Source organism: Microtus ochrogaster, chromosome 18 (genome assembly GCF_000317375.1).
Source record: "Microtus ochrogaster isolate Prairie Vole_2 chromosome 18, MicOch1.0, whole genome shotgun sequence".
In the NCBI taxonomy this organism is placed as follows: domain Eukaryota; kingdom Metazoa; phylum Chordata; class Mammalia; order Rodentia; family Cricetidae; genus Microtus; species Microtus ochrogaster.
Window position 1 is genome coordinate 59,561,499 of NC_022020.1, and position 27,849 is coordinate 59,589,347.

The window sequence follows — 27,849 nt, forward strand, 5'->3', positions numbered from 1 at the left end:
CCCGCGCGTGCCCCGGCCTTCGGGAGACTGGCGCATGCCACGGAGCGCCCCTCGGGCCGCCGCCGCTCCTGCCCGGGCCCCTGCTGTTGCTGCTGTCGCCTGCGCCTGCTGCCCCAACTCGGCGCCCGACTTCTTCATGGTGTGCGGAGGTCATGTTCGCTCCTTAGCCGGCAAACGACTTTTCTCCTTGCCTCCTCGCCCCGCATGTTCAGGACCAAACGATCTACGCTCGTCCGGCGTCTCTGGAGGAGCCGTGCGCCCGGCGGCGAGGACGAGGAGGAGGGCGTGGGGGGTGGCGGAGGCGAGCTGCGGGGAGAAGGGGCGACGGACGGCCGGGCTTATGGGGCTGGTGGCGGCGGCGCGGGCAGGGCTGGCTGCTGCCTGGGCAAGGCGGTCCGAGGTGCCAAAGGTCACCACCATCCCCATCCCCCAACGTCGGGTGCAGGGGCGGCTGGGGGCGCCGAGGCGGATCTGAAGGCGCTCACGCACTCGGTGCTCAAGAAACTCAAGGAGCGGCAGTTGGAGCTGCTGCTCCAGGCCGTGGAGTCCCGCGGCGGTACGCGCACCGCGTGCCTCCTGCTGCCCGGCCGCCTGGACTGCAGGCTGGGCCCGGGGGCGCCCGCCAGCACGCAGCCCGCGCAGCCGCCCTCGACCTACTCGCTCCCCCTCCTGCTGTGCAAAGTGTTCAGGTGGCCGGATCTCAGGCATTCCTCGGAAGTCAAGAGGCTGTGTTGCTGTGAATCTTACGGGAAGATCAACCCCGAGCTGGTGTGCTGCAACCCCCATCACCTTAGTCGACTCTGCGAACTAGGTAAGAAGTTGTTCTGTGCCCACCTTTCGTTCCCTCTGGCGCGGAAGTGCTGGTAGAGTGCCCTAGGGTATGTGTACCGTACCCCCCCTTCTGGAGGAGACCTGGGAACTCAATCAGGGAAGGGACAAGGGGAAGCTTGGACATTCCTTGGGGTTCCCTTTCAATATTCTATCGCACTTCCCCTCCACCCTCCGAAGAAGGACCATGGATACTGCTTCTGCTTATAGTGAACAGACATGCTGCAGAAAATGAGACACTTATTTCCGGGTCAGTAAGGGAATACAGAGCGAAGTGGGGATCACGCTTCCCCCGCACCCGGAAAGGCGTTGAGGTGTGTGGCCGAGTTGGATTCGGTCCAAGCCCGCCAAGCAAGGCTGGGAGAAACTAGCTATAAAAGCTGGAACGTCTCCTCTCCTTTAGTAAATAATGACAGTCACGTGGGGCACAAGTGGCCCAGATACTGTCCTGGCCTCCACAGCTTTGGAGTTTGGGGGTAGTGGTAGGATGGAGACCGAATTGGGTGTCCACTCTCAGCTGTGCCAGCTTCAGGGTGAGAAGGAACAAACAGCCTGGAGAAGTTGGGTAGCTTCTCCTTTTTCCTTTATTTTGCACCGAAAAAGCATACAATTAGTGGTCTTAGAACCCCAGCCCCCTGAAGACCCTCTTAATTGCCCTGGGGCCTGCGCTTCGTAGCTGGAACCCTTGAACAGGTTTCTATCCATATTATCTTCCTAGCTATTCCATGTCTTCTCTTTTCGCCATATCTTTGTGCTTAAGGTGGAGAGGGGCGTACGCTGCTCCCCTCAAGTCTTCCAAGTTCAGCAGCACACTTAGGGTGCTTTTTCTCGGGTGGACTGGGTAGGAATCCCTAGTTGGGCGCGTGGGTGCGAAGCTGAGCAGCGGGGGCGGAGGTGAATTGTGCTCGTAGAGGTGGGTCCGGCCGGGGGAGCGGGTTCTGTACTTCTAGGACGCCAAGCAGACCCGGGCGCCCCCCACCTTGCAAACTGTTCTGTACGCGGCCCCGCCGGTGGAGTCCTGGCCCAGCCGGTGGTTTCCAGCCCGGCCCGCTGTGCGCGGCGGCGGCCGCAGACGTGGAGGAGCGGAGCGCGGAGGCTGGCGCCAGGCGGTCTCTTTTGTTTATCTGACAGCTAAATATCAAGGCAATCACCGCCTCGCGGCCCTGCCTCCAACCCCCACAGCTAAGACAAACAGTTGGGCTAAAAGAATGCCTGAGTTATCATAAGTTTCTATCTCTGTTTCTCATGGCTCAGTCTTTATATTCTCTTACTTTTTTAATTTCAGAGTCCCCCCCTCCTCCTTACTCCAGATACCCAATGGATTTTCTCAAACCAACTGGTGAGTAGATGGTTTTTCAAAGGTCTTTTCCTTTCTTAGAACCCTGGTTTCTGTGTCTAGCTTGGGGCCTGGGGTGGTGCATGGCTTGCTCAAGGTAGTTACAGTTTCTTCTGTTGCAGGTTTGGTAGATTGTCCCTGTTGTTGCGATTGGACCCCCCCCCCATAAAGATAGCTTCCCCCCTTCCCAGACATGTTTTACAATTTGTTCTCTTTTTATGCATTTGAACCGTGTGACGGAAGTTAGTTCAGCTTTAACACATGCAGGCTTTTAATCCATTGAATGTCTTGGGAGCCAAATAGGACAGGTTGATGGAAACATTCTGAAGCTTTGAGAGGCCAGAAAAGTCTGTGGGTAGCGATAGTTAAATGGATGAGGCGAGGAGCGGTTAGAAGCCTCAGACGGGACCAGTTCAGAGGGGATTATCTCTCCCAGTTCAGCCCCAGTTTTCTCCTGGGGTTTTCTCAGAATTCTTTGGTAGAGAGACCATGAAAGTTTTCAGCATCGGTCTGCCTGCCTGTTGCTTTGTCACTGGATGGCAGGGGGCCAGGGCAGAAGCCCATTTGAGGCTGGCACCAGCCCTATTGTGGTTGTCTGCATTCAACTTCTGGCTGGCAGCACCAGGGCCCATCCCTGTAGAGCTGACAGTGCCAGGGGACAGGGTCAACAAAACAGATTGGGGGTGACAGCAGGGACAAGCCCCTCGTCCTACTTGCACAGGAAGAATTCCAGAATCTGTCCCTGAAAGCCCGGTTTTAACGGGGTTAACCTTGTTTTGTTTTGTTTTGTTTTGTTTTTTTGTGCCTGTTATATGTGCATCTTTGCTTTGCCAAGGAGAAGGAAAGCGAAGGGGTAGGCACTAGTTGTTAGCTCTTGGAACCTTCTGCTCCAAGAGTTTTTGCTGTTGCCCCCCCCCCCATAAAAATTTTTTGGGGACATTGTCAGTAAATTAAATACTTAGTGAAGTGTCAGTGAAGGCCCGGCTAGCCCTCCACAAATGACACCAGTTCTCTCAAGTTGGGGAGGTCTTGCTGCTTGCCTGGTGCCTGCATACTAGGTGGCCTGCAGAGTATGTGATATTTTGCTTTCGATTTACAAAACACCAGATAAATGGTTATTAATGACAAGATAACTGGCTCTCTGTATTTGCAACAAACTTTAACTGGCATTAGCAAACTCTAAGGACTCTAACGTGCTTGAGTTTGTGGCTTAAAGAGTCAAGTCATTCCAGGAGGTTACTTCTCCAGGGGTCCCCTTCAGTTCTCTCTCTCTTTCTCTCTCTCTGGTTTTGTTTTCCCTCTGTATCTTTCAAATGTGGGGAGTTAACCTTAAACTGAAAGAGAAGTCCCTGTGGCCTTAGAGGTGGCAGCTATGGTGGTTCCCCTGAAGTCCAGACTCCATAGGAAAGAAGGACCATGTGCTCTTGGGTTTGCAGGAGAGATACGGGGTAAATCGGTTCCGCACGATTTAAGAAGTCATTCTGGCAGGCCAGGACCTCATTTTTGGGGAGTGGAGTGATAATATTTATTCATTAGCAAGTGTTGACATTAGGTAGCAAAATGTGTGTAAACAGAGAAGCCACAAAGACAGGAATGAGCCATTTCCAAGGAGGGGAGCCACCTTCCCCAGATCAGCCAATAGGAAGTGATTAACCTGCCAATCGGAAACCCTGGCAGCTGGTTACTCACCCCAAATGTTTTGCCTAACACAAAGCAAGTAAAGGGACCCAAACGCAGGCACCATTGTGTAAGGAAGAACAAGGAAAGGGTAGCAGAAAAGCCTCTGCAGAGGAGTGGTCAGGACAGACCCGGCAGGCTCAGGGACTGGTCTAGGGGGCAGGTTTTGCTAGTTGTGGTGACTCAGGGGTATTGTAGGGAGACAGATTCAGGGGGCTTTGCTCTCACACATTTTTCTCCCCACCCCGTGTATGGGAAAGGGCTGGGACCTGGGGATTCAGTTATTATTTCCCAGCCTGAGTTTGAAGAGTTTGGTGTTGGGTTACAGAGGTGAAACAGGAAATAAGGTTTTACTGTGGACAACTGTTAGAATCTTAATGAGACAGCACAGCTGAGGAGATCCCTTTTCTGACATCTCTGTTAGAAGGGGCTGGGATCTGGTATAGTTGAACTGGGAGCCTTTGGAGGCTCTGGCAGGTTGAACTAGGAACTCAGTTTGTGATGGCTGCAGCCTCTTGAAGTACCTGGTCTAGGTCTACACCTGGTTCTGTATATAAGCTGGCCCAAACAGAGTTACCTGCAGGGAGTGTTGGGGATGCCTGGACCTCAGGGCAAAGTGGCTGTGACTTGTGGGCTTGGCAAGGCATGAAGGTGTTCCCGTTTCCCCCACGAGGAAAAATAACTTGCTGTTTGTTCCTAGATCTCATTTTGTAGAGTTGGGATGCTTGAAGGTACCACTTCCTGTTAGCACTGTATCTGCTGCCCCGAGGCTGGGGACTGGCTGCTGAGATGGCCTCTTCATGCAACAGCCTTCTAAGCCTAGCAGAAGGCCTGGCATCTTGATCTGCGATCTGGTCCTCTTAATTAAGTCTCTTTAAGACTAAGTTGTACATGAGTTTGATTAAGGTCATTCGTTCGTTTATTTCCTTATTGCTTCCATCAGTCACTCTAGAAAGCAGTACCTGGGAAGCTCAGAACTAAGTTGGAAAGAACCTTAACAGTTCCCCAGGCTCTAGGCTGCAGTTTTGTTAGACCTGCTGGGAGAAGGGGGATGTGTGTCTGTCTTCCACAGATCCCAGGGCTTAATTAGGTGTTTGGTAATAGATGGTGGTGGAGGAGATGGGGATGGCCGGGCTCTGCTGTCTGCCAGACTGGGCTCTGGGGAGCAGGAGATAGTGGTGGAAGACGAGACTCTGATTTGAGAGATTTACCATTGTAGAGTGGTGGGTGCAGATCTGTCCCACTTGACTTTTCTATGCTAGGGAATAGCTGGGGGGCGGTTCTAGACACCAGAGACTGGCTGAACCTACCTGGCCAGCGCCAGGGAAGAGGTTTAGAACTTGGTGGCCTGCTTGGGAATGGAAACTGGGGATAGGAGCTGGATCCAGGTTGTTCAGCTCCCTGGGTGGCCCCTGGCCCAGTCAGTGGCACCTCAGTTTACCTGGGTGCCTATCGAATGTGCTGCTGCTTCACAGGGGTGGTAGGGAGGCCTAATTAATGTGTGTAAATCCCTCCTGAGATCAAAGGCGATGCAGAGGCCAGAGCACGGTTCATAAAAATCACTTGTGGTTGCATCTTGGAGCTGGTTCACCTTTGATGTGAGCCAAGCTGACACCCTGACTGAGGTCTCCAGGCCCTGCCCTAGAGAGGGCCAGGCTTAGCCTTTGAAATACACCTTGCCCCTGGCATTCTGCCAGCCTGAGCTGGGGGAGTGGCCATGGGGTGTCTTCCCTTTTGGGGGAGTGGAGGAGGGGAATAAGGAGCCAATCTCTAGAAAATGGTGGGGTAAGAATCGTAATTTAGAAAGTACAGGCTTGCGCCATAGGGCTAGGACCGCCCTTTCCTGCCTCCCCCCCCCATTGTTTTCCATTTGATTATTAAACATATCCTGTAAAGCAGTATATTCCTGGTAGGGATTATCCTCTCCCTGAAAAAATGAGGTTGTATACAGCCTTCTCTTTCCCCCTGCTAACCACTCCTCCATGTTCCCTCCCATGCAGAAGAGGTTTTTCTTTAATTTTTAAATGCGTACTGAGCAAGTGCTATATACCCAAGCGCTCCACCTCCCTTTCCTCCCCACTGGAGAGTTTTGTTGAAGAGTGAATCTTCTTTCTGACTTTGGGAAGAGAAGACCTCAGAGGGAGGAGGGATCCTCAGCAAAAGACTTCTGGGGGGGACCGGACTGTGTGTTGGGACAGGCTTGGTAGTCTCCTTCTCTTTGTCAGGGACAGGAGGCAACTATTGTACCACTGAAGGGCCGTCAGGGCTACTTACTGGCCTCCAGGCTTCTCTGTTGCCTACCAGTGTGGCTAAAGGGGTATTTGCTAATGCCTGGTAGCCTGGTCTTGGAGAACTGGAGTCTGTACAAACCAGTGGAGCCTTGGCTTTCCCAGAGCCAAACTTTCTATGGGGACTTGGGAAGAAATTTGGTGTTGGCAGTGGTGCAGAAGAAGCTCCCAGTTCCTGGGGCCTGTGCATTTGCGTTCCTGGGGACTAATGAGCTGTGATTCTGGGCGTTATTTTTTTGTTGTAATTGCTTGGAGGGAGGCTGTAAGGGTCCGTGTATCTATCTCTCTCTCTCTCTCTCTCTCTCTCTCTCTCTCTCTCTCTCTCTGGTCTGTGTGTCCGCTCTCTCTCAGCTGGAATTGTCATTGCAGTGAGGTCACCGCTGAGCACCTGGGAGGGAGGGGAGATAGATGCAGAGGAGACAGAATCTGTAGGTTAAGGTCTAGTCAAGACAATGGAAGGAAACTGTGCCAGAGAGATTGTGTAGGAACTGAGGCAGGCAGCCTTGTAAGAATGGGGTTGTCTGGGCAGGTTTCCAGAGGTGGGTTTGGGATCCATCTGGAAGCAGGTAGAACATTTTCCTCCTGCTTGGTCCTTGCTGGGCTGGCAGGCTCAGGTGGTAGAAGTCAGCGAGTCCACTCAATCCCTACATTTGTTAATCTCCATTAAAAAGGAAAATGCTTTTTTTTTTTTTAAAGGCCACAGTGAGACTCTTGTCTGTGGGAGTGGGAGGAGGGGCTTTGTCCCCTGATGGAGAAGAGAATAGGGTTGAGAAAGTACACTTCCTTGACCTTGGCAGTTACCTGCTCTCAATGGGAGACTTGTAATGGAAGAGAAATTCCAGTCAGTCTGTGATTGAGCCTGACTTGACCAATGATTAACTGGCCGCCTGGAGCCCAGACGGGTGACAAGGTGCTGTGGTCTGTCTTAGGCTACACCACGAAGCCGAGTAGACCATTAATAATCTGCCTCGTGCTGGCTGTGAGTCAGACCTTTGGAATGTGTGGTCTTTCTTTCATGCTGTTCAGTGTTTGTAAGAATGAACGCTGATTTTGTTAATAATTTATTTATTTTTATGTGCATTCATGTTCTGCCTGCATGTATGTCTGTGAGGGTGTTAGATCTGGGTGTTAACACAGTTGTGAGCTGCCATGTGGGTGCTGAGAATTGAACCCTGGTCCTCTGGAAGAGCAGTCAGTGCTCTTAACTACTGAGCCATCTCTCTCTACAGCTTCTGACTCTGATGTTCTTTTTGTGCTTATTTACCCACCTCTCTCTTTCTCTCTTGACTCTGCAGCAGCCTGTCCAGATGCTGTGCCTTCCTCCGCGGAAACCGGGGGAACGAATTATCTGGCCCCTGGGGGGCTTTCAGGTAAGACACTCTCTCCTTTCCTAGAAATTGCTGGAGGCTAAAGGAATGGGGGTGGCCTGTTGCCACCTCGACTGGTCTGGAGTTGATCTCATCGTCATATGCCTTAAACTAGACATATCCAGGGTGACTGACTGTAGTGCCCTTCCGCCTTCATCCTGTGGTCCTTTCTTTATGTGCCAGAACCTTGCCCTTCCCAGGAATGGGGAAACTGGAGTCAGCTGAGAGCTGATTGTGCGTGAGACATGCTTTGTGGTTTTTTTTTATTTTTACTAAAATTTTGTGTGTGTTCATCACTCACGTGTTCGAAGGACAGCCTGTAGGAGTTGTTTCTTTTCTTCACCCTGTAGGCCCCAGGGATTGAGTGTACGTCATCAGGCGTGTTGGTGGTGGGTGCTCTTATCCTGTGAGCCATCTTGCCATCCCTCATGGTTTTTTTAAGCTGCTCCTAACTTCCATGTTCATGTGCTTATGCTTTTATTTTTGCTCTTGCGCGCATGCCTTTGAAGGAGACAGACCCATGTTTATGGGGTACACAGCCCAGGTGCAAGCTGGATCTTGGTGGACTGTGGGGTTCTGTTGCCCCAGGCTTGCTGTAGACAATAGGTGCCTAAGCTGGACAGGCCTTCGGGGCTCACAGACCAAAGGCCTGGACAGATGGATCCAGGGAGAGCTGGGATTGGAGGAGGTACTCTGGGGAGAGAGAGCCTGTGCGTTATTGTCTGTCTCTGAGGACAAGAGACACTCTGGGAGGCGAGTTCTTTTCTAAGATGTTTTTGCTTCGTTTCTCCTTACCCTACTAGGTCATCATCATTTATTTTCTAAGAACTAGCTAAAACTAGAGGGAAAGTCACCTGGGGTGGGGCAAATTCCAGGACCTTTCTGGGCACTCAGTATGTAGCGTCCCTTAGTGGACGTTGTGGGCTCTGCGCACCCTGGGCTGTGGGAAGACTCCCCCTGACTAACTGTTGAAGAGTTGTCCCTGTGTGTGGTTTGAGGTACAGTCCATTCTGGACCCACATCCCAGACTTTCCCCTCCAGGAATTGAGCCTGCTGGGAAATGGCTGTAGGGGGACCCTTGTTTGTTTTGATTTCAGTGCAGTGTGTACTCTGACTGTTATCTGAGACTGAGGGTATTGTTTACTCAAAGCTTCTAATGAGAACTGAGCAGGAAAAGAAGGACCCCAGAGGGAGAAAGGGGGTGGGCCCTAGCAGGCCAAGGAGGGAGCCAGTACGGCCTGGAAAGTCTAGGGCTGAAATGAGCTGAGAGATCTCAAAAGAAAGGACCAGGAGAGACTAGGAGCAAAATAATAACATGTTCAGGATGCTGTTAACTCGGCTATATTTATTTATTTATTTATTGGTTTTTTTGTTTTGTTTTGGTTTGGTTTTTCGCCGCTGTATTTGTTAAGTTCTGGGTGTGCAGGGAGGAGCCCTGGCTTCTCTAAACCACATGAAATAAGCAAGGGAAGTGGTAGCTTTTGAAAGGGGCTTTTCAGAAGGCTTGTCTTATTGATAACATCTCGTCTGTCTCCTCTACTGGAGGAAATGACGATACCAGGCTGAGAACCACCAGCCTGAGAGCTGCTTACCACCCCGCCCCAGGAGCCAAGCAGCATGACCTGGTCAGCGGACCCCGCTTTCCTAAAGTTCTGCCAGTTCTAGAAAGGAGCTGGGAAGCAGCATTCTAGTGCCCGCCCCCCAGGCCCCCTCGGCAATGGATGAGGCTCTGCTAGGATGGCATAGTATGTCGTGGTTTAACAGAACTGCAGAAAGAAAAAAGGGGAAAAAAAGAGGCAGCCTCCACATGAAAGAGCGTTTGTTTTGAATTTTAGCTCTTGGTTTACTAAATCCCAAGGCTTCGAAGTTGGAGCCCTTTCTTCTTTCTGGACACAGTTGGAGCCATGTATTAATGTGCTGGGGTGGAGGCTGTTGTAGGAAGGACTTTTTGGGTTGATGCCAATGGTTTGGGGGTGTCTTAGAGGAGAGGTGACGGGCACAGAGAGAAGCTCAAGATCCTCTTTGTTCTGGGAATGTCTCTTCGTGAGCCTAGGCAAAGGGTTTCATACATCCTGGAAGCCCAGACCACCGCCTTTTAACAAAGGTGGTGCTAGGGTTGTGTGTAGGGACTAAATGTCTGCTTTGCTTAGATTGAGGGCTTAAGGGGCAGGGGTGTTGAATGAGGCCAGAAGAGATGGGAAGGGGCTCCTGTAGTGGACTCTGTGGGGTGAGGTAGGGCCGGAGCAGGATGGGCATCAGTCAAGGTGGGGGGCGGTGACACCCCCCCTGAAATAACCTCTCAGTCTCTTTCACAGGCCCTGTGTGCTGCTTTCCTTCCTGTCCTGCCCTGGCTAAGAGCGGGCTTTAATGAATGGGGCTCAGTTCAGGGTGGGAGGAAGGTCGCCAGTGTGAGCCAGGGCTTGATTCTCTTGGCAAGGGAAGAAGGGAAAGCGAAAACAGCCCAATGTGAAAGCGTGGTGCCTCGGAGATGGGGGTGGGGCGTGCTCAACCGCCTAGCCCCTCCTGAAATGCAGGGGTGACTCCAAGGCTGGCCCTTCCCTTTCCTGCACGCTTGCAGAGAGCCCGCGAGAGGAAGGGGAGTGGGCAGGGACTGGCCCTAGGAGTAGCACCCTGGCTTCAGGCTGGAATTCCAGCCTTGCAGTCTGGTTCTGGTTGGGGGGAGGGCAGGGGGACGACAGGCCAGCTCCTTGCAGACCTGCAGTGCAGCGCCACACCCCACCCTTACAAGTTTCCTCAGTCTGGGAAAAACGGGACATTTTTAGAAGGCAGTAATTTGGTTCCAGGAGATTGTACTTTCATTTCTGACAGCCGGCTTTCTGAGACAGATGGATCGCTGTGTGCAAGCATGTGAGTGTGTGTGTGCGCGCTCACACACGGCAGACAGACAGACAGACTCCTGTGTTGACACTTGAGCGTTAGAGATGCCATGCCAACAGGCAGGATCCGAGAGAATCCGGGCCCCTGCTCTCACAAAGTGGCTCCTGCATGAAGCTGTGTCCTGTGTGGGGACTGATATTTGGAACAGTTCAGAACAGCAGTCTTGGTAGCCCGTGTTCAGCCTTGTCTCTGGGCACTGACGTCTTTTGGAAGGCGTGCAAATCCAGGTCAGGCCCTTGCTGCTGCTGCTTTCGATTGAGTCAGGGAGACCCACCTTGGCAAGAACTGACATAACTGGGAAGCTTCTATAGAGCTGAGTGGAGGAGACAGCCAGGATTTGCATCTGGGCCCTCTACTACATCTCAGGGAAGAACTGCTCTCTGCTTAGCGTCTTTGCACCCTCTCTGGAGTTGGGTGGAGGGGCTGCACGTGGCCTGTGCGCAGTCTTAACTGGACTGATAGGTTACCTAGCTGCTGGCCCTTCCTTCAGAGATACTAGCGTTTGGTGCTGCCTGGGTCTCCGGAACTCCCGCAGAGAGTCGTGTTGGGCCTGCAGCCATTCACAGCTACTTCAACTTGCAAAGAGGAATTCCCAGGGTCCTGGGTGGGGTGAAGGGTGGGCCCTGGAGACTTGAAGCATGAAGGAGTCTTAGGGGAATTGAAGAAACTGCATCGACATCTCCTGTCTATGCAATCATGTTTATGTGGAGGGGTCAGGGGCCTGGGGGAGGGTGGCTAGGCTAGTTCCTTTGCTTAAGGTCTTAGATAGCTTTTGGTTTCCACATTTGGGGTGGAAGGGTTTCAAGTTAGTACTAAATCGACCATGAGGACAAGTGGTCTCTCTCTCCTCTTTAATCCCTGCTGCATCTGCCTTAGTGTCCGAGGACTTTTAAAAGCACCTATATAATCTGAAATGTCCTGGCTCGGTTCACGGCCGACTTGGGCTAAAACCAAGTAGCTCAGGAGGATTGCTGCATTCTGGCTTAAGGAAAGCCAGTCAGCTGATGTGAATGAGTTTTTAACGTCTGGCATGAAGTTGTGATACTGAGCTAGAAGTCCTGGGCCTCAGGTGACTGCTGTGTCCCCAGCATCTCTGCCTCTTACAGGGTTTGGCTGTAGTTTCTAACATCCTGGGAAGTGAGGGTGGAGCACTCGCTGGTGAGCTTACAGCTGTCACAAGGATGGGCTCACAGAGTGACCAGCAGTGACCACCTGTTCCCTCCAGGCCACTGTGGGAAATGACAGCCTGGAAATCCAAGAATACAGGTCTAGTCTCTTAACCAAGTCAGTCTGCTGGCTCCAGGCTAGGGCGGTTCACCTGATGCACACCCACGCCCTGGTGTAGACCCGGCCTAGGCAGCAGTGGGGCTGTTGGCGGGCCTCTTCTATAGGACCTGAGGTCATGGGACCCGCCCCTGGTGAACGACTCCCTGATAAACCTCTTTTGTCCTGGAAAGAATGAGGTAGTCAGGCAGGGGTTAAATGCAGGGTGACAGCATTTAAAATCTCTGGAGCAAATTTGGGCTGCTCTGCCGGCTAGACTAGATGGGCCGCTGCCTCTGTATCCTGTCCCCAGGCAGAACCCAGTCCAGCCAGCGAGTGGGGGAAGGGCTCGAGAAGGCCAGGCCAGGGTGGTAGTGGCTTTGGCTGTGCTTCTGCAAACAGCCTCCCCCAGCTCCCCCTTGGGCCTCTTCTCAGCAGAGCTTGCCTGCTATAGATGGCTTAGACTTTTTGAGGACTTCTGGGGCCAGCAACAGTGAAAGGAAGAGGCGTCATTCATGAAAGGGTTTGGCTTCTTTTGCCTCTTTCCATATTAACCCCATAATATTTTCTCTTTATATGGCATTTCAGATGATAGTGGTATTTTTCTCTTTCTGAAAGCAAGTAGGGCGAAGTGTGAACCCTCACACACCATAAGCAAGCGCCCCACCATGAACTGTAACCCCAAACTCTAGGTTGGTCTTTGTTCACCTAGTGTAGGCTTTGCACTTTGAGCAGCACTCCAAGCAGGTGTCTTTCCTTAATCCCAGCCCTTAATCAGGAGGCAGAAGTGGTCAGGTCGGCCTAGACTGCAATAGTGAATTCCAGTCCAGTCAGGGCTACATGGTGAGACCCCGTCTCAAAGAAAAAAAAGAAATCTTAAAATCTTCGATAGCTAATATGACAAGATAGGATGTTGCTTTTAATGTCAAATATCCTGTCTTACGAGCACGTGTTATCTATCATCCTGGTAAAAATAAGTGATTACCAAAGTCAGAGGTAGGTGGATCTCTGGGTTCAACGCCAGCCAGGGCTGCCGAGTGAGCCTGTACCAAAACAAAACAAAGAACAGCTCTAACACAGTTGTTTTAGCCTGGCAGGTTTTTTGTTTGTTTTTAAGTGCAAAGCTTAAAATTCCTGAACTTGCATTTATAGCCCTTGAATCTGAACTTTTTCTTTGAAAATGTTTCCTTAGGATGGTTTATTTTATTGTGTGTATGAGTGCTTGGCCTGCATGTATGTCTGTGTTCCACATACGTGCCTGGCGCAGGAGAAAGTCAGAAGAGGAGTTACAGACAGTTGCAAGCCGCCATGTGGGTGCTGGGAACTGAACTTGGGTGCTCTACAATAGCAGCCAGTGAGCTTTAAGTGCTGAGCTGTCTCTCCAGCCCTTGTTTGAATTCAGAAACTTTTGAGGAGAATGTCCTCCTCCTATGTGTTCCGGTTGCGAGAGTGCCCCTTAGTGCTGCGTTTCCTTTTGGGGTGGTGATGTGCAGTTCATGTGCCCAGTGTTCCTGGTGGTGCATTCGTGCTACGTGGACTTTGCCAGAGTTTTGACAGATGTGGCCCATAGTGACTTAAATGTGTGCAAGTGTTCTCTTATCCTTGACGAACAGTGAGTGACTAGTGAGAGAGGTTTCTCACCTGTGCTGGATCCTGGTTTCCATAACACCTATAGATCTCTGGGACCATAGGTACATTGGTGGCTATCTGTTCACTGTCTCAGTGTTGAGATTTCTCCTTCCCTCCCTCGCTCATTCTCTCTCTCTATTTTGGGGTGTGTGTGTGTGTGTGTTTAGAGGTGTGTGTGTAGGTGTGTGTTTAGGTGTGTGTGTGTAGGTGTGTGTGTGTAGGTGTGTTTAGGTGTGTGTGTAGCCCTGCTTGTCTCCTGACTGCTGGGACTAGCTAAAGGTGTGAGCCACCACATTCTGCTCAGTGTTGAGTTTTTCAACCTTCCCGTTTCCATGCAAGTTGGGGAAACCTAAGTAGGAAACTTGTTTTCGTTTGTTCCCCAAGTCTGACCTCTCGGTCTGGGGTACGGGGAAGTGCACCTCCTCCTACTTCTCTCCAGGCGCCACGTCCCGGGGGCTTGCCCAGTGCAGTGACACACAGCCAGAGAGGTTACAAAGGCTAGCTTCCAAAGCCTAGTGACCCAGACCCTTTCAGGGCCACTGGAGCCTCGGTCCACACGACAGCGCTCCTGTGTTCTCTTCGCGGAGCCCGAGAAGAGGATACTGTACGTTCAGCCACCATTGGCTGAACATCTTTCTCCGTGAGGATTGAATGGCCCAGCATCTGGCTGCCTGCCTACTGTCACACCGAGGCTTCCTCTTCGGGCTATTTTCAGAGGGAAGATATTATTAACTGCTGAGGCACAGTCCTCAATTTAGTGGCTAACACACCAAGAAAGCTGTATTTACTTGATTGCAGTTAGTCTTCTCTACACGTCGGTAGGAGGGGATGGCCTCCCCTGGCCCTTCTTCTCCCCGTGAGGTCACCTTGGGGACCCCAGCTGTTGGCCCAGTTCCTAGAGGAAGCTGCCGCTGTAGAGCTGATGCCTGCCTCCTCCTAAAGGTGTAGGAAAACAACACTGTTCCTGCTAAAATGGAGACAGTGCGGTGAAGCTGGGAACTGGGCAGGCAAAGGTGGCTTTTTGATGGGGTGTAGGACAGTCATTAAAGCAGCGATAACTTTCACCTTGTCAGCTAACAGGAAATATCGGGACAAGACAGGAAATTGCATCATCGCTCTCTTTTTAGGAGAACTCCAGAAAGAAAGTTCATGAAGAGTAGTGTGGCTGAGGAAACTGCCGGGCACTGCCCGCTCCTTTTTCTTTTTGCCCCCTTCTTCCCTTCTGTTCCCATGAGGACTTTTAGACCATTTTCTTTAAGAAAGAGGCTGTTTGAGAGCTTTATGTTATTTTTATTATTACAAAAAATATTTCCCCAGAAGGGGTCACCTTCAGTTGAAACGCTAACTGCAGCCCTTATTTCCCAGTTTACTGTAGAATCCTTCATGGGTTTTTCAGCTTCCTTCCCCGAATGGTGAGGCCAAGCAGCTCTTGGCTGGGAACTAATTTTGGTTTGGCTTTGGTATCCTAAGCCTGAGCTCCACCCAGTGTCATTTGCTCAGTTTTAACTTGCAGGGGAAAAAAAAAATAGTAAGGGTAGGTAAGAATTTACTCCATCCAGTCTTTTTACACCAGAGTTGTCTTTCTGGAGAGGAATCCGGCGTCAGGCAGTTCGGTCCTCAGTGCTGTCTGTTTGCCGTTCTTGCTGTCCCTGAGGATTGAACCGGCCTTTGGCAGTCCACCAGTACAGCTATATAAGTTGGTCCTGTGGCTGTCAGTGCATCAGGAAGGCCTCCCCCCTCAGAGGAGGGGTAGACCTGATACAGCATCCATGTCTTCATCCCTGCACATCTGAGGCCTCTCTTTGATGCCCTGCTCTGATGGCTTGGGTTATGAGATCCTGCTGCCCCAGAGCAGGGGAGGTGGAGACCAGAAAGAAAGACTGTGTGTGGCTGGCTGCTCTCACCCCCACCCTCCCAGCTTTTTCCCTTAGCGTGCTTTGTTTTGTTTTCATAACACAACAGGAGCCCTGGGGTGTGTAAAAGCATTGTTGAACACTTGCTGAGGGTAACTTGTCCAAACAGAGCAGGACGCCAAAGCCGAATGCTGTGGGCAGGTGGTGTACCCGCAGAGGTTGCCTGGCCGGCGCCTACCTTGGAAACACCTCTCAGCCTGTGCCAGCCACTGGCTGGGCATCCATTCAGCCCAGAGCAGGGGAGTCTGTCTTCCTACCTGCACAGAGTCCAAGACAAGCCATGGCCCTTCTGGCTGGCCCTGGTGAGGGACCGTGTCCTTACCCAGTCCCGGGTGGCTTCACTCAGCGTCTCTCTCCCAGGTGTGAAGTTCAGTGGGGTGGTTGTTTGGGAAGAAGCCAATGTGCCGATTTACTCATTTCTGATATTTCCTGAGAAGTTAGCATGTACCAAGCTCTATAGAGTGTGGAGGATCAGGGCCTGGACTCTCAAAGGATGGAAGTCAGAGAAAAAGCCTCCCCGAAGGCAGGGGCAGCATTTTATGTAGTCAGCCTGCCTAGCAGAGGTGCTGGGAGATGAGCAGGCAAGACTTTCCAGTCATGAGCTCTGCCACTGCTCTGTTGAAAACTGAGCACAACAAAGTTTGTAGGTCTCCTCCTCATGGTCTGGTTTCAGCCCCTGCTGCCTTGTTATAGCAGCAATTTAAGGCATGATGCTAACTTATCCTGCAAACCCCTGCTTGGACCGGGGTGGGGGGTGCACAGTCTGCAAGAAATGGCCAGGGAGCTGGGTTCTTAGTGAGACCCCTGGAGTGTGTGTGTGTGTGTGTGTGCGTGTGTGTGCGTGCGCGCGCGCGCAGCATTGCACAGCACCCAGTATTTTGACAGCTAGAGGAGAGATGGGTATTTCCACACCCTTTGTGAGCGAGGCCATGATTGACCTGGGGTTGCTTGCTTGCACATAGTAATCTATGAGTACGTTTAGCAAGGTGTTTCACTTCTGTGCACATCTTGCCCTGGGGGTTCCCTGGGGACCACCTGAGACTTCTTTAAGCTCTGAGCATCCACTGATTTAATTATCTTCATGCTTCTCTGGTGCCTTGTCCAGCTGTTGATTTGGAGCTTGCGCCAAAGAAAGGGAAGAACTGGTCCCAACTCCAATTTCACCTTGTGGAGCTGGGAGCTTCTGTCCCTTAGCCAAAAAGATCCACGTAGGTGAGCTGGCCTGTGACTGTATTAGTTCATTTCTCTGTGGTCTTTTTACTTTTAAATCTGGGACCTTCGCTCAACCGACACAAATGAGTCCAGAACCAAGATAATGATAGTTTGTGACAGATTTGCCTGTCTGCACTTTTTAGGGGGTGGTTGGAGAGGTTTTGATCATTGCCCCAAGCCCCTAGGGAAGGTGAGGGCCATCTGAGCTGTTGGGGAAGTCTGTTGTGGTGTGTGGGGATTCTTGTTAGCCCCATGGCAGGCTGCCTGTTAAACAGGCCCTCCCCTCATCAATCAGTAACCAAGGGGGGAAAGAAAAAGTTCTCCCTGCTCTGGGTGTGCCTACTACTTAAAAGATGGGCCCCGTTTCTAGTTCTAGGGGTATTTCTTGAAAGAGTCAGAAATCCTATGATTAGCCCCCTTCCACTTCCCCATGCATTTGTGCTTCCAGAAGGAGGCTATATCCCGTAGGGCCTAAAGACTGATTTACTGTGGCCTGAGAGTTGGGGAGCATGGCCACACTGTTGTGTTGTGGACCCCAGTTTTCTCATCTGCAAAATAAGGGGATAAGCTTGGTCATCAAATTCACACCCCTCCCCAAGATCTGCGATGCTTTGACTCTTGAATTCAAGGTTGGGGAAGCCAGTGTCTAGGGAGTCACCAGCCTCTGTCTGCTCTAAAATAAGATTATGGTTCTTTATGCCTCTTGGTTTGCGAGCTCTTCTAAGATCAATGAAAGAGGAGGATTCTCGGCCCAGGGAAAAATTGCATATACCCGCACTGACATTTGCATACGTTTTAGGGGAGTAGGCTCAGGGTGATGGATAGTTGCCCTGGAGAGTAGGGACTTGCTTCCCCTCCCTTGCTGGGGATCAACCCAGAGTCTTCAGCACAACTAACAAGCACATTGATGAGCTGCCTGCCTGCCTGCTAATCCCTTTCTTTCAGTGGTAAAATATACTTAACAAAATTACCAAATCACCGATTTCTAAGTGTATATATCCCACACAGAGAAAGTGGCTGGGGGTGGCAGGGAGTTGAGACAGGGCACTGCAGATATACTAGCCAGATTGGAACCTACGTCATGTGAGACCAGAAAATCCTCAGAATTTGGGCCACTCTACAGAAGGGCAGCCATGCATGGTGGACTCCAGGTCCTTGGGGCAACACCCTTGCCTGGAAGAGGACTCTGGGAGCCTTGGCCTCCCGCACTGCAGGGGTGGTGCTGGAGGGCAGGCAGGCAGAGAGACTCAGGTCTAGGAGGTCCTGGGTGCTTTGGGGGTGAAAGGGCTGGGATGGCTGAGCAGTGAGTGTATCCAAGCTGGGGAGATTAGATTACAGGGACAGACAGAAGTAATGATTAACTTTTCCAGTCTGCACACTGTCTCCAGGCTGTCTTTCTGGTTTTCCCCTGTAAGTACAGTGCAGTCCTGGCCTGGCCAGCGTGTCCTGGGTTGTAAAGAAAAGAGGAATGAGGGTTGGGAGGGAAGAGGGGAGGGAGCTTGCTGGAGAGGGAGGCCTTTCCATCAGATCCTGTGCTGGAATGCATTCGCTGGAATGCCGTAAATATTCAAAATGCCTTCCCGTCCAACAGTTTTCATAATTGTTGTGGGCCAAGGGGAGCCTGGGGAGGAGGGGGTTGAAAAGGATGCTTGTTTCTCTATTCTTTTGCCCTCAGAAGGTTTTCTTACCCTTTAGAAAAGCCTGAGTGGGGTGCTGGAAGAGTTGGAGCTGGTAGTGGGTAACGCTTGGGAACGGGGTTCAGTGACGTGTGGCCTTTTAAAAGAGAGGTCTAGGGCCAAAGCGGATAAGATGGTTTTGTGTTCTCTGTGACTGAGAATTTTTGCCTTTTTGGAAGACTTAGTGTGTTCATCATTTATATTAGAAACAAGGTTGTAAAAGTTAGCATACAGCCTGGCGGTGGTGGCACCCGCCTTTAATCCCTGCACTTGGGAGGCAGAGACAGAGCTAGTTCGTTCCAGAGAGAGACAGAGAGAGAGAGGGGGGAGGGAGGGAGGGAGGGAGGGAGGTTAGCATGCAAAGCAATGCGTTTCGTTATGGCATTTTTGTGCCTGTATATGTCATACTGTATAATAGGATTCATGCTGAACTTCTAGCGTGCAGCTGACATACTAGAACGATTATTGAAAAGAGCAAGGAGAATTCTGATGGCTCCCGGTCCTTTCTGTCAGTTCTTGGGTGTACATTTATTTAATCAGCATCCAGCGATGCCTCTGCAGGTGAACCCAGATCAGGAATGTAGTGGTTCTCCAGACTGGCAGGCGGGTGGTTGAGCAGGATTTGATTCAAGTGGACTTTGTCCCATGGGTGCCCCACCACTTCTCTTTTCTGGGGGCCCTACCAGGTCCATACCAAGAGAAGATACTGGGGGCTCCAGATGGTCGATTACAAAAATCCACCCTCAGGAGATGGCTGAGTTATTCTGGGGGTCATGGTAGGAACTTGGTCGTACGTTGGGGAGGGGGAAGGGAAGAACGGTGTAGGCAAACTCAGAGGTAATTAGACTGGATGTACACTCAGCAGCAGCCAGAGAGGCCATTTACTGTAAATATTATGAATGGAGTTGGCTGGGTTGGGAGTCCCCACCCTTCCTCTGAGCCTCAGAGCTGGGCAGAGCCGGTCTCCTCAGGCGGCAGCAGCAACAGTCGGGTACATGTTATAATTTGCATGGCTGAACACAGGGCCACAGGAAGCCGTGTCAGCCCAACTGGCGAGACAGACGAGAGTTTTTGATTTGTGTGGCTTCCCTTCTCTGCCCTGCGCTACCCCTTCAGTTTTACTCTCTGCTGGCTAAATAGTGCTGAGGAGGGACCCTCTGGCTAGGGGCTTTGGGTGGGTGGGACTGGGGTGGGGCGCACAGTAGTAGTAACACCTCAGAGCTGGAAGTCAGTATTCGGCATGATAATGTCTTTAAGGACCAAGTTACTGATCACCCTTCTAGACCAGCGGGCTGTCTGGAAGTTTGGGGTAGCAGTTTGCAGGAGGATGGTTACAGAGAAGCTGCTGGGCTCCAGGCAGGGGTAGGTGCGGGAAGCGGGAAGAGGTCCTTTCTTGGGGACTCAGCTTTTTTTGTTTGTTTGTTTGTTTTTTTGTTTGTTTGTTTTTTGTTTTGTTTTTCGAGACAGGGTTTCTCTGTGGCTTTGGAGCCTGTCCTGGAACTGGCTCTGTAGACCAGGCTGGTCTCGAACTCACAGAGAATCGCCTGCCTCTGCCTCCCAAGTGCTGGGATTAAAGGCGTGTGCCACCATCGCCCGGCTGACTCAGCTTTTTCTAAAGATGAAGAGTGACAAGATGAACTCGCTTGCTTGGAATTAAAGAAACAACAACCAAATTGGTTTAGAGTTGGAAGTAGCTCTCTCTCGGGTGTTTTGTTTTTTTACAAATTAAATGCAAAACTGTGCCTTCCACCTCAGAGATTCTCTTACTTTGGAAGGGAGCAGAGGTAAATGGAATTGGGCTTGGCGACTCCTGATCGGGTCCTTTGTACACTGCAAAGTCATCCGGGGCCAGAAGGAGTCTAGGGACCCATTTTGCCCAAACTGCCTTCATATAATTTATAGACAGGTCAAACTGATCAGTCCCAGGAGAGCTAGTCACTTGGCCAAGGTCACAGAGTGACTTGTTGGCCAGGGAAGCTGGTGCACTTCCCCCTTCTTGGCTTGGCTTAAGGGAACTGGACCCTGAGCATTTGAGACAACATTGGGAACAAGGGCTTTTCGTGGCCTGAGGTAGCTGCCTGCCCATCTTTTTTGGGGGGTGGGTGGGGAAGACAGGGTTTCTCTGTAGCTTTGGCTGTTCTGCAACTCTGTGGACCAGGCTGACCTCAATGAGATGCACCTGCCTCTGCCCCCCTCCCCCCACCCCGGAGTGCTGGGATTTAATAAAAGCGTGCGCCACCACCTGGCTGTAGCTCACCTTTTGATCCTGGATGTGAGATCCCAGTTCTCTCCTTGAAGGTGGGATGGTGATGTCAAGTCTCAGACCGATATTCTGGGCCTTGGGAAACCGTACCAGTGTGTGGAAATGCTTACTGAATGTTGTTAGCCTTGGCCCAGAACTGTCCTCCACTGGGGTGATTGTCTGGGCACGAGGCATGTATGGGTCAGCTTCTTTTTTGTTTTTTGTTTTTTGTTTTTTTTTTGAGACAGGGTTTCTCAGTGTAGCCCTGGCTGTACTGGAACTCTGTAGACTCAGGGCGACCTCACAGTCAGTGATCTGCCTGTCTCTGCCTCCCATGTGCTAGGACTAAACGTGTGTGCTACCATCGTGGGTCAGAAAGATGATTGGGTGTGTGTAGCATACCACGTGATGGGCTACCTATCACTTTTGTATCAAATTGTCATAATAACTCAGGCTGGCACAAGGAGACCCGTTTTTAGGATGAATTTGGAATTATCCCTCCAGAGTTGGGATGTTCCATTAGGGGGTGGGACCTAAGGAAGGTCAGTTTTGGTTAGGGATTCAGCTGATTGGACCTAAGGATCTGATGGGGAGTATCCTGGCCTTGAAGGAGGGTCCATAACTTCCTTTGACCATTCCTCCCAGCCCAGCAACCATCTGAGATACTGCAGAGCATGGGGGTGCCAGTGGAATCCAGCTTTCTTAATGTAGTAGACTCTGACACCCAGATTTCACACCATGATCCCCTTAGTGACGGGTGGGGGTTGTAGGTTGAGTTTCAGCGCTCCCGGCGGTGGAGAATTAACCAGAAGCATTCCAGCTTTCTTAGTTAAGTTGCTCCTAAGTCCAGAGTTGTCTGAGCTGTTTCAGGACCTCCTGGAAGTCAGGGCTCTATTTCTACCCATGTTCTAATGAGCTTGCAGGCATGGCAGGTTCAAGTCAGTGCTTTCCCTTTTGGCTGTGGGCTTTGATCTTTTGCCTCCTTGTTATGATGCAAATGAGCCTAGACTGAGTGTTGGACCCCTCTTGTTTATTGTTGGTCCTGGAATGGTTCAGGTGAACTCAGAATGGCCAGCTTTAAATGGGGGAGGAGCAAGGCGGTGGTGCTATCAGTCTGTGAAACGTCTGGTGTGTAGAAAGACTGGCTGGGTCGACTGCCGGGTGGGGTCCCGAGGAGGGAGGACCCTTGACCTGTGGCTGCTAGGGCGTTGGTAGTCAGTGTTTGTGTTCCTTGCGGCTGCCTTGAACCTACTGTCTACTCCCTGCCCTTTGTTTGCCCCGACCTGCCTGGAAAGGCCTTTGGGAGCAGGGTTGCTCCTTCGGCGCCCTTCCTGTTTGAATTGACTGAGCAGGCGCGCATAGGCCATCACGAACCCTTGGGTTTTGGCAAAGAAATACCAATCTTATAATCCCAGCCGGAGGTGAGAGTGGGTGAGACCCCCCTCCTTTGCCATCTATCTGCAAAGCAGTTGGGGGCACAATTAACCTTGTGAGTGCTAGTTCCTCTGACTCTGTCCATTCTGACTTTATTTTTTCCAAGCTTGTTTCTCTCACAAAAGGTCCAGATTCTAGGACACCCCTCCCCATCAGTGGTACCTGTTCTGTGTTTATAAAGTGATATTTCTTTGCCAGAGCCCAAGGGTATGATATGATGGCCCTATGAGTGCCTGCTCGGTAAGTCCAAACAGGAAGGGTACCCAAACGTGTGTGGATACTGTGGTCGGGCCTGTCTGTGACAGGAGCCCGTTGATGTTTCTGATGACCTCATAGTCTCATGGTTGGCTCTGTGAGCTGAGACCTCAAATTCGGCCTTTCCTTCCGTGTGCTCTTCCTTGTCTCTCACACCTTCAAGTTTTATTTCTTTACTTAGCTTATTTATTGATCTATTGTGTGGATAGATATATTACAACATGCTATGCTGTACTTGAGGAAGTCGGGGGGGGGGGCTCCGTTGGTTCTTCCCTGCTCCCTGCCACCATGTGGGTTTCAGGTATCAAACTTGATTGTCAATCTTGATTGCCAGCTCCTTTTCCTAGTGGGCCATCTCGACAGCCTAAATGTACAGTTTTGGTTTTGGTTTTTCAAGATGGTTTCAAAAACCTGTGTGGCCTGGCTATCCTGGAGCTCTTTCTGTAGACCAGGCTGGCCTTTGAGTTACATTTCTTCTGTTCTTACCTTGTGACCTTGAGTTCTAATTACCCCCGTGCCAGTGAGGCCCTAAGTATGAGAGTCATTCATGAGTCTCTGGTCGACAAGTGTCTGTCTGTGTTCACTGGTGACCAGGGGCGGCAGCTCTCCTTGCTCAGTGGTCTTCCCTCTGCAGACACTGTAAATCTGCCCCTTCTCAGTACCCAATTCCCTTTTCCCCTTAAAGGGAAGATTTTATACCTTAAGGAAACCGTGGAAGGGGAGGGGCAAGCACCTTAATGGAATTTTAGGCAGATTCAGCATTTTTCTGGTATTGCTCCAAAAATTTCCTTAGCTGCAGTAAAAAATTGTGAGCAGGCATCTGATTAGCGAGTCTTTTACAATAAGCTTTTCTTTCGGATGCTTTAGCATGAGCACGCGTAGTTTGAAAACAAGCCCCTGTACAGTTTTCTGGGGAGGAAAGGTTGAAAACACGGGAAAGGTTATAATGCTGGGAGAAATTGACGAATGTAGTGGGTTGGTGTTGGGAATATGAGCAATGGGGTGGGTTTCCTGTCCTTTTCTCCCCGCTCCAAGACTTCGAAGACCCTGTCCATGCGTCCTGGGAAACTCTAGTAGAGACGCACCTACCCTGACCCTTGTCAGGAGACTGCAGCCCAAGTCGGTAACTGGTCCTTAAGTGAGCCTAACCAGCCAATATTCGGGCCAAGGTTGTTTGGTGCACTGGGATGCGCACTGAGGATGCTGATGTGTACTCAGAAATAGTCTAGGTGGGAACAAGGGTAGGTGTTCAGCTGTCCTGTGTGGGACTGGAGCCTAGGAAGAGCAAGTAGGGGTCTCCCTGTGGTGTGAGGGGACACCCACACTGCCATTTATCTGGGCTGGGTCATTAACCTCCACAGAAAAGGGCTTTTTTCCTGGGAATGCCTGACAGTAAACTGCTTGCCATGAAAAAAAACCCAGGTATGCTTCCCTTCCTGGCTCCCTCTCCCCCACAGGCCTCAGGCCCCAGCCTCTCCCAGTTTGATCTGCCCCTGAGGTTTGCCTGGCAGACAGGACCCCCGCCCCTTGCTGAGGAGGCCAGCAGGCCTGGCACTGGGAGCAACTTGATCCCAGGCTCCTCCTCCTCCCTCCCTTGCCTTCATTCCCTTCCCCCTACCGTGTTGCCTGGTGCCAGGTTTCAGTGGGGCTGGGCTGCATGAAACAAAGCATCCAGGCCCCTCGGAAAGTCTCCCCAACCTCTTTTTAGCCACTCCCCAAGTCTTCCTGTCCCTGGCCAGGTTTGTTTTTTTTTTTTTGTTTTTTTTTTTTGGGGGGACACTTTGGGGAGCACTCTTGTGGCCAGAAGTGTCTTACTTCATTGGGCGTCAGGGTCGTTGGTGTGGCTTCCAGAGCTGAGCTCCCTCTCTGCAAGAAAGTTCAAAGATTGCCAGCGCTCACGAGTTTATTAGCAGTTGATGGATCCTTTGCAGGAACAAGTTAACGCCTGATGAGTCACCTTCTGCGCAGAGCCCTCGTCCCTCTCTTGTTTTTCCTATGTTCTAGTGTGTGTGCAGGCACAGACACTCTGTATACACACACTCGGATGCACGTGCGGTCTTGTGTACTTGGGGGGGGGTTGGGTTCATGGCAGTGGGGGCAAGGGACAATACAGGTTTGTGATTCAGGGATAGGAATCCACCACTTCCTCGGTCTTGGCACCCCCTTTGTGTGTTAACTGGGCATGGATTAGGGAGGCCAGTGTTGTGTTGGGGGTGTAGCTGAGGACAGCCGCTCAGGATTTGTATGTATGAGGCTACCTTGTGGGTTCCAGTCTGCACAAATATACAGACTCGCACATGGGATGTCCCATCCAAACCCGACTGCTGCTTTAAAAAAAAAAAAGGCAACGGAGCTGCCTGGATACCAGGTCCTGACATGCCACATGCCTATAAAAGTTGGAATGGATTGATGTTCCAGGCTGCCCTGGGTTACCAACAAGGCTGAGTCCTGTTGGTCCTGCCCCTGCATGGGGACAGCCCTCATCCCTCTGAACCCAGAAACAAAGGACACACAAGGACACCCCCCCCACCACCAGCTCCATCCTCAGGGCCCACCGAACCTACCTACCAGAGTGGGAGAGAGGCAGGAGGCTTCCAGTTCTGCCTTGGTGTCCCCATCCCCCACGCCTTCCCCTCTTGCCTTTCCCCATTTCTGTTAACAAATACAAAGACTTCCGGTCTCCACCCTGCTGCCACAAACCACAGCGTTCCTGCAGCCTGGCGGGGCTGGGGAGATTTATAGTCCTCAGTCTGAGGCCTGTTCTCTTGGCTAGAGTTAAGGGAGGTAGCAGGATGGTGGTGCAGGGGGAGGGACTTTCCTCACCTAGTCCCCCTTTTAAAGGTCTCAGAACAGTTGTTTAGGAAAATCATCTTGGCAGCTTCACCCCAGGCTTCGAGGCTGTCGTGGGCTGTGCCAGGGTGGACTTGCAAGTCAGGGAGGGGGCAGGTGGAATCCACAAGAGGCAGCGTGAGCCGTGCAGGGTCAAAATGGAGTGGGGGAGGCACCTCCAGGGACGGCGGACGGCAGAGAAGGACCACAGGATGGTCACATTTATTTCAGACACAGCATCTTCTGTCTGGACCGGCAGTGGTCTAGGCTGATGCCCACATGCATGCTGTAATTTGGCATCTGAACTTGAGCTTCTCTTTTGTACGGGTTGCTGCCGTCACACACGCAGAGAGTTGGTTTCTGTTGGGGAAGATGACTTTTTTTTTAAAGCCCCCAGAGCCACCCACATCTTTATTTTTACCAGCTGGCTCTTCCTTCTCAACCAGGCACTGATCTGAGAATTGGATGACTGGCCAGCTGCAGAGGGTGCAGGCCTCCTGGCTTCTCAGTGTGACTGGGTCACCACCCAGTAGGCCAGCTTCCGTCACCCTAGAGAGGCTGTCGCTCAAGGTTCCATCCACGGGATGCGATTCTAGGCTGTTGCTGAGGCCTTTTCCAGCTCAACACAGCAAAAAATAAGTTAGCGAGTGTCTCGGGGTCTGTGTCTCTCGGAGATAAGTAGGCCCAGGTGCTGATGCTGTGGGGTTGATTAGATGGAGAGAAGACAATAGTAGTAAGCCCCCCCCATATGCTCAAAAGTGGTTTAAGATGTCTTAGGCTCCCCCCATTAGCATCACAGAGCCTAGGTTGAGTCCAGGCTTACCCTTACCCTCTCTTTTTGTTTTCACTGGTTATGGGGACTCGAGCATGCGTACAAACGTTTTTATGTGTTTTGATTTTAGGAGGGAAAAGAACCTGGTCACCATCACCGCCAACTAAGTCCGCCATTTTTTGTTTTGTAGATTCCCAACTTCTTCTGGAACCTGGGGATCGGTCACACTGGTGCGTGGTGGCGTACTGGGAGGAGAAGACGCGAGTGGGGAGGCTCTACTGTGTCCAAGAGCCCTCCCTGGATATCTTCTATGATCTACCTCAGGGGAATGGCTTTTGCCTCGGACAGCTCAATTCGGATAACAAGAGTCAGCTGGTGCAGAAAGTGCGGAGCAAGATTGGCTGCGGCATCCAGCTGACGAGGGAAGTGGATGGCGTGTGGGTGTACAACCGTAGCAGTTACCCCATCTTCATCAAGTCCGCCACACTGGACAACCCGGACTCCAGAACGCTGCTGGTGCACAAGGTGTTCCCTGGTTTCTCCATCAAGGCTTTCGACTATGAGAAAGCTTACAGCCTGCAGCGGCCCAACGACCACGAGTTCATGCAGCAGCCATGGACGGGCTTCACCGTGCAGATTAGCTTCGTGAAGGGCTGGGGCCAGTGCTACACCCGCCAGTTCATCAGCAGCTGCCCGTGCTGGCTGGAGGTCATCTTCAACAGCCGGTAGTTGCGCGTGCGGGGAGAAGAGGACAGGATGGAGCGTGAGCCGAGCAGGCCACCATTCAAACTACTTGCTGCTAACCTTTCCCTCCCGAGTGCTTGCTTTTCATGCAAACCCTTTGGTCAGTTTTGCTGTTAACCATTGTTGGTTGTTTTGTTTGTTTTTTTTGTTTTTTTTTTTCCTTCTCGTTCTTATTTGTGTTTTGTTTGTCTTGTTCTTTGAGAAATAGCTTATGATGAATTTGTTTGGTTTTTTTTTTTTTTTTTTGAGGTGGTGGGTGTGGTTGACAGGATACCCCAATATAAAAATGGGAAGCAAAAGTCAGCACTGCCAAACATGGTATATGAAAGTAGTGGGTACTGCCTTCCCTTCAGAGTGGACGTCCCCGAGAGTGTAGGGGCGCGCGTGAACGGCAGATGGGGGAGATGCTTTTTGTGTTCCTTATGGATGTCCCCAGCTGAGAGACCGCAGTTTCAAGCTGTGTGCCCTTTGGACATGCTCAGTGGGGCAGAGTCAGTACCTGTGCAGACTGGCAGCAGGTGTCCCAGCAGCTGCCAAGCTTTGCCCCAGCCTGCCGAAGCCCCTGCCCTGCCTCCCCCCTTTTAGGACTCGGGCCTATCCACAGGCTTCTGAGAAGCCAGCCTGCTAGAGGCTGAACCAATCGTTTTCATCCCTGTCTTACTGCCTCCTGTCACCCGCTGCCATTGTCATGTCTGTCTGTTTTGGCCATCTGCTCCTGGATCTCTCTCTTGAGATGGGCTTCCCAAGGGCTGCAGGGACAGCCCGGACACAGTATTGCTAACCCAGGACCCTCGGGGTGGGGGTGGGTCCCCAGCTGGTTCCCCCACTGGTTTTTCATCAGGTTCCCTCAGGTGTGGAAAGTCAGCTCAGCACCCCATCCCCCAGCCTGTGTGCTGAGCTCTGTAGACCAGCGAGGGGCATCCCCGAGGGGCATCCCGGAGGGAACTGCTCAGTGGCCCCCCTTCCCCCACTGAGAAGGGTGTGGCCCTGCCATAACAGAAGGTACCATCCTAGGCTGACTCCCAGCTCTTCTCTCAACTCATACACTCGTATGATAACTTTGACACTGTTCTTAGCTCAATGAGCACGTTTAGACTTCAACATAAGCTATTTTTCTAACTACAAAGGTTTAAGTGAACAAGAGAAGCATTCTCATTGGAAATTTAGCATTGTAGTGCTTTGAGAGAGAAAGGACTCCTTAAAAAAAAAGCTGAGATTTATTAAAGAAAAATGTATTTTATGTTATATATAAATATATTATTACTTGTAAATATAAAGACGTTTTATAAGCATCATTATTTATGTATTGTGCAATGTGTATAAACAAGGAAAATAAAGAGAAGATGCACTTTGCTTTAATATAAATGCAAATAACATGCCAAATTAAAAAAGAGATAAACACAAGATGGGTGTTTTTTCTATGGGTGTCATCACCCAGCTGAATGTTTTTCTAAAGGAGTTTATGTTCCATTAAACAGTTTTTAAA

General features: G+C 51.2%; 1 protein-coding gene across 1 annotated transcript; it reads left to right on the forward strand.

Moving 5' to 3' along the window:
• The first annotated feature begins 8 nt into the window (after window positions 1-8).
• Smad7 (SMAD family member 7) lies at window positions 9-27,849 on the forward strand. The gene is made up of 4 exons (XM_005356272.3): window positions 9-811; window positions 2,114-2,167; window positions 7,425-7,499; window positions 25,810-27,849. Exons 1-4 carry the CDS (start codon window positions 205-207, stop codon window positions 26,346-26,348), a joined length of 1,275 nt encoding a protein of 424 aa, XP_005356329.1. The 5' UTR covers window positions 9-204; the 3' UTR covers window positions 26,349-27,849.